Source organism: Mercurialis annua, linkage group LG7 (genome assembly GCF_937616625.2).
Source record: "Mercurialis annua linkage group LG7, ddMerAnnu1.2, whole genome shotgun sequence".
NCBI lineage: Eukaryota > Viridiplantae > Streptophyta > Magnoliopsida > Malpighiales > Euphorbiaceae > Mercurialis > Mercurialis annua.
This window is the reverse complement of record NC_065576.1, coordinates 11,279,503-11,291,011: the sequence shown is the minus strand read 5'-3', so window position 1 is coordinate 11,291,011 and position 11,509 is coordinate 11,279,503. Positions and strand designations below refer to the sequence as shown.

General features: G+C 35.2%; 1 protein-coding gene across 1 annotated transcript; it reads left to right on the top strand.

Moving 5' to 3' along the window:
* Window positions 1-7,857: 7,857 nt before the first annotated feature.
* On the top strand, window positions 7,858-10,330 carry LOC126656375 (uncharacterized). Its single transcript, XM_050350932.2, has 6 exons — window positions 7,858-8,337; window positions 8,512-8,744; window positions 8,817-8,961; window positions 9,041-9,334; window positions 9,408-9,515; window positions 9,806-10,330. The coding sequence occupies exons 1-6, from the start codon at window positions 7,858-7,860 to the stop codon at window positions 10,271-10,273; spliced, it is 1,728 nt and encodes a 575-aa protein (XP_050206889.2). The 3' UTR covers window positions 10,274-10,330.
* Window positions 10,331-11,509: the final 1,179 nt, after the last annotated feature.

Genomic DNA, 11,509 nt, shown 5'->3' with positions numbered 1-11,509 from the left:
CAGATATCCTCATAGTAATTTGATCTAAAATAATTAGGGCCGTGTTTAGACATATATAGCTTTAAATTTCAAATAAAGTTTTTAATTTAGGTTATTTAAATTTGTTGTATTTGGATCTGGATTTGAAATAAATCCACTAAATATTTCAAATTGTAATTTATTATTTTTATTGTTTAAAAAATTGCTATTTCAAATTGAACTAGATGGCAACTTCATTTTTCAAACCATTTCCAAATCGAGAAGTCAGCCGTAAGTCTAGGCGAGCGGCCCCTGAACCTCGCTCCGCTCACAGTCACATTCTCACCTTTTAGAGTAGGGCATGCCGTGCCCACCTTGGCACGTTCCCCCTTTTAAATAAGGAGGGGCACGTCATGCCCCTCATTGGCCGCCGTGCCACTCTTACGCGCGTCGTACCCTTGCTTGGGAACGACCCCGAGCCTCTTGAATTCAATCACTACTAGAAAACAGAAAATTATCGACGGAAATTTTTTGATGTAACGATGGATTGTAGCCTTTTACCAACGGAAAATTTAATTTACCGACAGATTTCAGCCTTTAACGACGGAAAAATCCGTTGTTAAAATGCAGTTTTCTAGTAGTGAATTACCATCTTTAAAAACACGTCGATTTTGCATTCCGACACAAACCCATGCAAAAATATCAAGGTATAACATCAAATCCACACATGGAACACTAAAAAATTGTTTGAATTCGATAAACCGATTCGAATAACTTAATTCAATCCATAATGTATCAATAAATACAAAATTGAATTCAAAACTGAGCTTAGTACCTTGATTATATGCGGATTATCGACGTAATCGAAGTTAGAAACGAGAAATCGATCGATTAGAATCAAAACCATAATGTCACCGCCTCTGGTTAGTGAGAAAGAAGAAGAACGAATGGAAATGTCCAGCTCCTGACATTTCATTCATTTGAAATCATAATTTCATGAAATTCCACCAATAAATTATTAAAATTATATTGTGAATATTGATATCAAAAATATTATTCGGAACTTATACTTTATTTTATATTAATATTTTAATATTTTTTTTTAGTTCCGCTCAAACCCACTTTAGTGGATAATATTTTCCAAATTTAATTATTAAAGTCTGATAACTAAAATAAACTCACTTCGGACATATACCAATAATTTAAACCAACTTTCGAGTTTTTACGACTTTAATTATCTAAATTAGGACACGTGGCATAGCTTAACTATTTAAAATAACGAGGCAATACAGGGGTACATCAGTGGTGCTACAACTATGCATGCAAAAGGAAGTGAAGAGTATAAAAATTTGTGCTCATAGAACAATTAAGGTGAAGGGATGATTGTATGATTCAATTTCCACAACTTTAATGAACAAGTATGTTTGTTTGAAACTGCAAAGAAAATTTGAGATTCATTTAAAGCTATGTATATAAACACATATGATGAAACTCAAATCTTTATGCTACATAGAATGTGTGTTTTAACTAAATAAACGGGTCGATCTTGTAACTTATTATGATGAATTAGCATAAATCTTTCAAAAGATTGACTAGCGCAACATTTTAAAAGGAAAAAGTGTTGAATTTATTTTTCTTTTGAAAGAATACATAATATGTCTTAGACTACAAAAATATATAATTAAAAAGGGTCCACTGGCATCTTTGAACCCATTTTAATGGTCAAAGGTTATCTATAATTTTGATGATTCACAACTTTAATTTAGTACTCCCTCTGTCCCGTTTAAGAAGTCCCATATTCTATTTTGGGATGTCCCATTTAAAAAGTCTCATTACTATTTTTAGAATATTTTCCATTGAATACCCCATTTTACCCTTATTTTAGTTATCTTAAAAGAGTTTTATGGAAAATTCCACTATCATTAATAGGGGCAAAACATGAAAAAACATGAAAAGACAAGAATAATTAATATTTTCTTAATCTATGTGTAAAGTCAAATGGGACTTTTAAAATGGGACGGAGGGAGTAATAATTAATGATTTCTCTTTATTGGTGTTTGAGCAAAGGAGGAGCTAATTTTAAAGTGAAATAAGCTGGACAGAAGATCAAGATTAAGGTCTTCAAGAGTGGAGCCTATTTTATACCATCTTTAGACTAATTCTGTTGTTTAGGCCTTTATAAAAGAACAAAGGGTCAACGCGCCCACTGAACTTGTGATACGGAATCATTTAATTTAATTTATACTTTTTTGAGCAACTAATCCTAAAACTCTTCATTTCTAAATCAAATAACCCCATAATTTATATTTTTATATTAAAAAACAGATTTAGGATAATTTTATTGCAACAATTAGAAAAGTATCTAATTACTTTTTTGCATCCCTCACCTTCGATTTGTATTTTACGCGTTTTAAAAATACAATTATGGGATTAATTGACCCGAAAATGAAGAGTTTTGGGGTTATTTGCTCAAATAAGTATAAATTGGGTTAGATGATTCCGTGACATAAATTTAGAGGGCGCGTTGACTCTTTGTTCCTTTATAAAAAAATAATTGGGCTTAATGAATTCCATAACTCAAGTTCAAAAATATTTTACATACGTCTAGGACATTTTCCATTTTTTTGTCTAAACATTAATTAATTTACTTGATTCACCTACTCACATAATTGCAGAAAATTCATTATATTAATTTCCAAAATAAAATATTAATAGTAATATGATATAGCTCTATATGAAATAAATAAACAAAAGGAAATAGCTGAAAAATTCTCTTACTGTAGTTGGTATATTTACGGCAAAATTGGCTTACATTCACGATCATCTTTCCAAATTTTGACGACTTCCTCTGCATCCTGCTCATTACAACAAATTTACTCTATAGAGGCGGTTTTAATTGACTGTAGAATGTTTTTAATCGCCTCTAGAAAATTTACAGATGGTTTTAAAAATCGTCTTAAGTGCACGGTTGTTGTAGTCGTAGATATATTATAGCGATAGTTTCGACTGGGTATGTAAAAAATTAGAGGCGGTTTGTAGAGGTGGATATACAAGATAATATACACAGTCATAACCGCCATTTTGAGTTTGTGTGTAGGGGGGTTATAACCGTCTATATGAGTTAAAATAAAAACATCTGATTTTTCTATTAATGTTTTAAAAGTTTTGGTTCTTTATATAATGATTTGTTATATAAACATCACTAAAAATGATAAGCAAACTCAAAAGATCCAAAGTGGTTAGGATGCAGAAATTAATAACTCCATATCAAGACATTAAAATGTAGGACAAAGGATCACTTTACTCTCTCAACTTGACATAAAATAGCAAAAACGACCAAATTGAAAAAAACGGATCACTTTTATCTGGAATTTGACAAAATCGGATCAAAATCCTCCCTCCCCATTCTCACCTAAGAAAGTGAGATACACTCTTTTGTTTTTTATAGTGGTTTTTCTCGAATTTTTAAAAAAACTGAACCAAACTGGCCGGTCGGACCAGTTGAAGTGGGATCTGGCCATCTGTCTGGTCCAATTAACCCTTATGACCTGGAAAAGCGGTTCACCTAGATTGAACCGCATCGAACCAGACAAACCAGACTTAACTGGAAACCGAAAAAGGGATTAAACCGTCCGGTTGTAAAATATTGTCTTCATTTTGTTTTTCTTGAAGGTTAGAAGACACTACAAAAAAGTGAATTTTAGCAACGGTCTACTACAACGGCCATTAAAATCGTTACAATATATATCTTTTATAACGATTATTTTAATGTTGTTTCTAAATATAATTATTTTACAACGCCTAATAAAATCGTTATTAAAAGTTATACTTTTAGCAACGACTTAATTTATATCGTTTTTAAAGATAATTATTTTACAACGACTAATCATATCATTGTAAATTATTTGCTTTACCAACGATTTAATATGTGTCGTTTTTAAATATTATCATTTCACAACGACAAATAATTTCGTTGCTAAAAGAAAGAAGGAATAGTTAAAATCCCACATTGAAAATAAGTGAAATGAGAATGATGCATTCTTACTATAAAAGAAACCCACCCTTCACTATAAAAATAATTTTTACTTTTGTTGTAATATATCAATCAAAAAATAAAAAATATTAAATTTTAATAATAATTGTATTTTAAAGGCTTAAATGCTCCGAAAATCACGAACTATCGCGTGTTTTTGGTATTTAACACGAACTTTTAATTTTGGCATAGAAATACACAAACTTTCAAATTTTTGCAATAATAACATGGACATTATTTTGGACATAAAACGACGCCGTTTTGGCCATAAAACGGTGCCGCTTTGGACCTAAAACGATGCCGTTTTTAAAAAAAAATTCACACTTGGTCTTAATTGCAAAAAGTTGAAAGTTCATGTATTTTTAAGCCAAAATTAAAAGTTCGTGTTAAATACCAAAAACACGCGATAGTTCATGATTTTTGATGCATTTAAGCCTATTTTAAATTATAAAAATTATAAAATTATATAACATATTAAAATAATAATTAATATTATAATATTTTGACAACGACTTCTTATAGTTATTAATAACTTTTAACAACCAATCTTATAAATTTTGTAAAACCTATAGCAACGACCATTATTTAAAAAAGTCGTTATAAAAAACATTGCATTACGCCAACACGCACAAACACATTTGTCATTATTAAAAACTTTTAACAACCATATTTTGGATTTTCACAACGACAACTCACGTTTTTAAAAATCAACTTTCTTGTAGTGAGAGCTTAATCCAGTAATATAATATGGAACTAAGTTTAGTGAGAATTAGATTCAGTCATCCAAATTTTAGTGGCATATTCAAGGAGTCAAAAAAATCCATTATATTAAACAAGAAAAAAGATAAAAAAAAACCCTCAAAATATAAGATTTGCAAAAGAAAAATCCTAATGAGGAAACCCTAAAAATAGAAGCTTAAAGAAATCTTAGATCGGAAATAGCAAACTAGGATTATCCATTAAAATCAAGAAAAAGAACTTCAGAAATTTCAAATTTGGAAATTTTATATAGAAAATTATGTATATCCATTAAAATCAAGAAAAAAGTAATAAAATATTGAAGATTCTAAGCACTCTCATTAATCAATCAAAATCAATTATTCTTGTTGGGAGATCCATAGTTGATCTTTGATGTACATGACTGTTTCAACAATTCAAATCCATATCTAACTTTTTTCTCTTTTTAATGAGTTTTATTTTGTTGGAGAAGAGTATGAGTGGAAAGAGATGGAATACAAAAGTAATTGAGAAAGAACACTACTAGAAATCAGCAGATTGGCGACCGAAATTAGCGACGGACTCATCATCCGTCGCTAATTCTATTCATTACCGACGGAATTGGCGACGGATAGGTCATCCGTCGCCAATTCTATTCATTACCGACGGAATTGGCGACGGATAGGTCATCCGTCGCCAATTCTACAAAACAGCATGGCGAGAACCAACCTGCCAATTTTTCCCACTGAACTTAGCGACGGGATCTGCAATCCGTCGCTAATTTACACAAAAAGCTTGGCGGGAACTAGCCCGCCAAATTTATACACTGAACTTAGCGACGGATTCCAACTTTCCGTCGCTAATTTCATTGTGTCTTTTAAACGCAGCGTTTCAAGGGCTGAAATTAGCGACGTATGTTAATCCGTCGGTAATTATAACCCTTGAAACGCTGCGTTTCATTTTTACTGAAGTTAGCGACGGATTGTGTCCGTCGCTAATCTCAGTAAAATAAAACGGGCAGAAACCCTTTCTTTCCTTTTCTTCTTCGTTTCTCTTTTCTTTCCCTTTCTATTTTCTCCCGCCGCCGTTCCAGTTCAGACCCGCCGCCGTCGAGTTCATAACCCCTTCCACCGCCGTCCAGTTCAGACCCCCCGCCACCGCCGTCCTTGCCCTTTTCATTTTCTCCCGCCGTCAATTTTGCTGCCACCGCCGTCGTCCAGTTAGACCCCGTGCCACCGCCGTCCACCTTCTTCCGCCTGCCGCTTCCGATCCAGGTATGTATTCTTCTCTATTTTTATTAGTTTGTTTTAATATAAAACAATATTAGGTTATTTTTTTTGATTTTGTTGGCTGCCCATTTCCAGCCCGCCCGCTGCCGCCACTGCTGCCGCCACCGCTGCCGCCACCGTTGCCGCCACTGTCTTCAGTTACAGTCCAGGTATGTCGATTTAGTTTTATTAATATAATTAGATTTGTTATTTAATTAGATTAGATTTGTTATTTAATTAGATTAAATTGTTAATTTTTTTAATTAGGTTTATTATTTACTCTCTTGAACACACATTTAATTACATTTGTTAATAAAATTAAATTGTAATTTTAGGTTATTTAATTGGTTATTTAATTTATAATTAGTTAATACATTAATGTTAATTTTATACCTAAAATTATTAAATTTAGGTTATTCTATATTAATTATGTAAATTTGGGTTATTTGATTAGGTTAATTAAATAGTTTAATATTAAATTGATTAGATTTTGTAAATTATAAATGACTAGGTTAATTACATTGTTTAATTTTAAGTTGATTAAATTTTGAATGATTAGGTTAATTCAATTATTTTTGAATTTAGGTTAAATTCAAAATATTTTAGGTTAAATATTTTAATAGATTAATTGTATTGTTTAATCTTGTTTAATTTTGTTAAATTAAGTTAGTTAATTTGTAATATAAGGCAACCTATAATTTTAATTTATGTTAATTAAATGAAATTAGCGTAATTTATTAACAATATGCTTTATTGGAAAAACATTGAGATGAAATAAGTTGTTGGTTATGTTGGAATACGTATTGTTTACTTGCAGGCTTTCCCTGAAAAATGGGTGATGCTCATTTTTAGGGGAAATGCTGCCGGTTTTTTTTAAATATTAAAAACTAATGAAAAACTTAAACCGTAGGATTTTGGCGCTGATAGCCGTAGATTGTTTTCTCACTAAACCGACCGTTCTCAGGAGTCCTCTCATTTGCGGTTCTGCTCTTCAACAAGTAAGTGTTATTGAATTTTTGTATTTCAATTTAATTAATTAGTTAGAGTAAATTGAACAACTGTTAAATTTAATTAACAAAGATTTTATTCCCACCGAATAAAATCTTACCTAGCCGTAGAAACCCGTCCCGTGTGTTCAAGAGATTGAACGACACGGGATTGTACGTGTGTACAGTTCGTAAAACTGCCGTCGTCTGCGTAATTTGATCACGAAAAAACATATATGTATGGATATGGTATAGGAATATTTGGTAGTTTTCTGGCGTATGTTCTCCGGGTGCCTATTTAATATAGGCTGTGTAACGCTTATTCCTTACGGAATATATAATTAGCGTTACACACCCTATATTATATAATGCACCTGGGGAACGACGCCGGAAGGCTGCCGAATATTTTTTCCGTATTCATGCATATATCGTGATCGAATTATGGGGCGCCAGTTTTGCGAATGGGATAGGACCCTACCCTTTTAGCAGTCAATTACATTGACTTTGCTACATTGAGCTTATGAACCAGTACCTAATTGTACGTCCTCCAGAAATGAATCCAGACCGCAGTTGGATGTATACGAGACATGACAGAGGCTTCCTGCCGCCTGATTTTTTCCCTAATCTTGAAGAGTTCGTGAATTTTGCTGTACAACATCCCGAGTGTATGAGTGGGGAAGAGATAAAATGCCCATGTTCTAGGACAAAATGTAGAAATACAAATTTTCGAGATGTCGAAGTTGTGAAACTACATGTCTTGCAGTCTGGGTTTGTTCCAGATTACTATGTCTGGATTCACCACGGTGAGGTGAATGTCCCTCCTGCAGTTCAGCAGCCGGCTAATGAATACGATTACTATAATGAGGGAGGGGGAGATTTAAACTATGGTTAGAGAATGGTTATTGATGCTGCTGGTCCCGAAGTTTTTGAGGAAGAGACCCCGAATGACGAAGCTCGGAAGTTTTTTGATATGATGAGTGCGGCAGAAGAAGAAATATGGCCCGGAAATAGCAAACACTCACCCCTGTCCGCATCTGTTGAAATTTTGGATATTAAGTGTCGACATCAGGGGTCGATATCTTTGATTGATGACACCTGCCGTTTATTACAAGAACTGCTTCCAGAGAACAATAAAATGCCGAATTTTTTTGCTAATATCAAGAAGCTGGTGAAAGGCGCAGAACATCCGCTCGATGATAGTGCAGAACATCCGCTCGATGTCATAACGAATGACGACCCGATAAATTTAGTTGATCCGAATGGCGAGGCGGACGAGGCTGCATTACACAACCCTCCAATAGTAGAGACGGAAGATGATTATCCACCATCCTCATCAGACGATGATGACATTGGAGCGGAAGATGATATAGAAATTGCATGATTTGTTTTAATGTTATTTCTGTAGAATTTTGACTTTTATTTACGTTTGTTGATGTAGTAACTTTATTTTGTTAAAAAATTATGTGTTATGGTTTTTATAATAGATGTGATTATTTTTTTCTTGTCGAATATTGTTTTGTAATTTGTTTTGCAGATATGAGAGGTTCAGGTTCTTCTTCTGCCGGCCGAGGCCGGGGTAGGGACACTGGTCAGGGACGTGGACGTGGACGTGGACGTGGCGACCCAGAGCAGGATCCATCCACTTGAGAGCTCGGATCCAGGGGCTGAGCAGCAGGTGCTGGCGGGTAGACTCGCACCGCGGAGAGCGGCGAGACAGCCACAGGACCAGCCGCCAGCTACGGACGAGACTGGGAGGATTAGAGTTACACCTGATGCTGCAAGGTATGATTGCCAACTTTTTTTTAACAAATATTATTTCAAAAATGTGAAAACTAACTTTTTTGTAACGTACAGAGAAAGGTTACTAGATAGCAGGAACGACAGCGGGAGCACATCGAGGGCGATCTTGCCCATTTTCCGATCTAGCTGGTTCCCTAAGGGTTCCTCGTGGAAGAAGCTGACAGCAGAGCATAAGGGCTTCTACTTCGAGGAGTTCAAGGTTGTTAAATTAAAATTTTAAATATATGTTTTACTGTCTTTTTGATTTCTAATTGTTTTTATTAATTAATGGTTTGCAGAAGGGTTTTTGCTGGGACTCCACCCACCCTGAGGACCTGATTAGAGGGGTCTTCTACCGACATGCGGCTAATCGGTACAAAGATACTCTCCACAACATGAAGCCAGATAAAAAAGTGGGCAGTGTTAGTGCTGATACTTGGGCGTCGTGGAAGCGAGACTGGGATACTGCTGAGGCTAAGAAGAAGTCTGAGGTAGCACGAGCTAATCGGCTGAGTGAGCCGTCTGGAGCTGGCACCGGACCGGTTCGACATACCGCAGGATCGAGATCGGCTACGAGGCATAAGACAGTTATGGTAAGTTTCTAATATTACTAATCGTTATATATTCTGTTTATCTACTAATTAACTTTTTCATTTCATATGATAGACTGAGGAGCTCGGTCGAGAGCCCACTTTAGCTGAGTTGCATGTACGGTTGCACCTGACCAAGGCTGATCGGACTGTCTTCGTTGACAAGAGATCAAAGGATAAAAATGTAAGTTTATTTTAACCTTAAGTGACTGCTTACTATGATATAAATATAACTTTATATAGTTAGTTGTTTATAGGATGTTTACGTGTTTGTTGTGGGTGTTGTGATTGCTATTTTGTATTGTTGAACAGAGTTGTCTGTAGTTGTTGCAGGATGTCCCTGAAAAATGGGTGATGATCTAATTTTAGAGAAAATGCTGCCGAATTTTAGTTAGAAATGTAGGTTTAAACTAATATTTGTGAAGTATTTTTATAAAGTTTTACTAAACTATAAATTTGTATTTTTATTCTCAGGACCGTTTCCAGGCAGAGCTTGCTGCAGCGACCCAGTCTCAGGCGGCTGGAGAAGGGAGTTCGTCGATTCCAGAGCCGATCGACGAGAACGAGCTGTTTTTGTCTCTCGAGGCAATCAAGAAGCAGCGAGTCTACGGTATTGGTTCGGCTTCAGCATCCTACATCGGCCAGAGCAGCCGATTGCGCCGCGGCGGATCATCCCAGTCACAGCAGCAGGCGGTCGTTAGTGAGGAGATCGAGCAGCGCATTGCTAGAGAGGTTGAGGAGCGACTCGAGCAGCGGATGCGTACTGTGGAGGCGGGTTTTGAAGAGCGGGTCGAGCAGCGGATCCGTACTGTGGAGGCGGGTTTCGACGAGCGGATCCGTACTGAGCTTGCGCGACTGATGACTACACTCCCACCGGAGTTACGACCGCAGTTTCCCCCACCTCCACCTCCACCGGCTGACGACACTACTAGTTTGGGGTAGTATAGTATTTGGACTTGGATTTTTATAATACAGTTTGCATATTTTGACTTATTTAGTATTTATCAAATTGTATACTTTTTTACCGTTTATTTATATATAACGGTTTCGGTTTATGTTTATTTGTGTTTCGGTTTTTGTTTATTTGTTGTTGTCTATTGTGTCTGTCTGTGATTAGTTAACGGGTCTATTAAAAAACAGGGAAAATCAAAAAATGCCGAAAAACGGGAATTTTCTGCCAAAAAAATAAAAAATTAGCGACCACATATGAGCTTTTAGCGACGGATATTCCGTCGCTAAAATGCTCAAAAACGACAAAAGTGGACTATTTAGCGACGGAAAATCCGTCGCTAAATAGTCCACTTTTGCGACTACATTTAGCGACGGAATTTTCCGTCGCTAAATCAGCGACGGAACTGTCCGTCGCTAAATGTGTCGGTATTTGGTCGGTCAACCCGACCAAAATACCGACAGGTCCAGGTCAACTTACCGACGGAAATTTCCGTCGGTAAGTTGGCGACGGTTCATTTTTTGGGTCGCTAAATGATTAGCGACCCAAATTGTACCGACGGATTGTGTCCGTCGGTAATCCGTCGCTAATCAAGATTAGCGACGGATATTAGCCAATTAGCGACGGATATTTCCGTCGCTAATTGGCTGATTTCTTGTAGTGGAAGATGAATCAAGAAAAATCAAGAAAGTAGAAAGAGATGAGAACTATTTGCAAAGTAAAAAGACAAAAGAAAATATGAGGAATAAATTGATAAGTAAGCCACATGTGCTCTTGTTAAATTTGAACTAAACCCTAGCCGTTATTTTTATTAGGGTTTTTTAGACAAATAATTAAAATTGAATAAGAATTTATTTTTATACGATTTTACATTTGACATTTCAAAACTATCATATACGAAAGAATTTATTACTTTTATACCGTTCATATAAATAGAACCCTAATAACACAAACCCTAATCATTACAATTATTTTCTCTTTTCTCAGATTTCTCTCTTCTTTCTCTCTCAACTCATCTTTCATACAATTTTCAGATCTGTTCTTCGCACCGTTTTGCCTCCGTCGTTTTGCCTTCGTCTCGCCGTCATCTTTCTTTTGTCGTTTTAATTTCGCCGTCATCTTTCTTTTATCGTTTTAATTTCAGATCAGAAATTTATTGTTCTTTTTTTTTCAAATCTGTAATTTGTTTATTTTTTACTATTGTTTTCACCATTAAACATGTATATAGA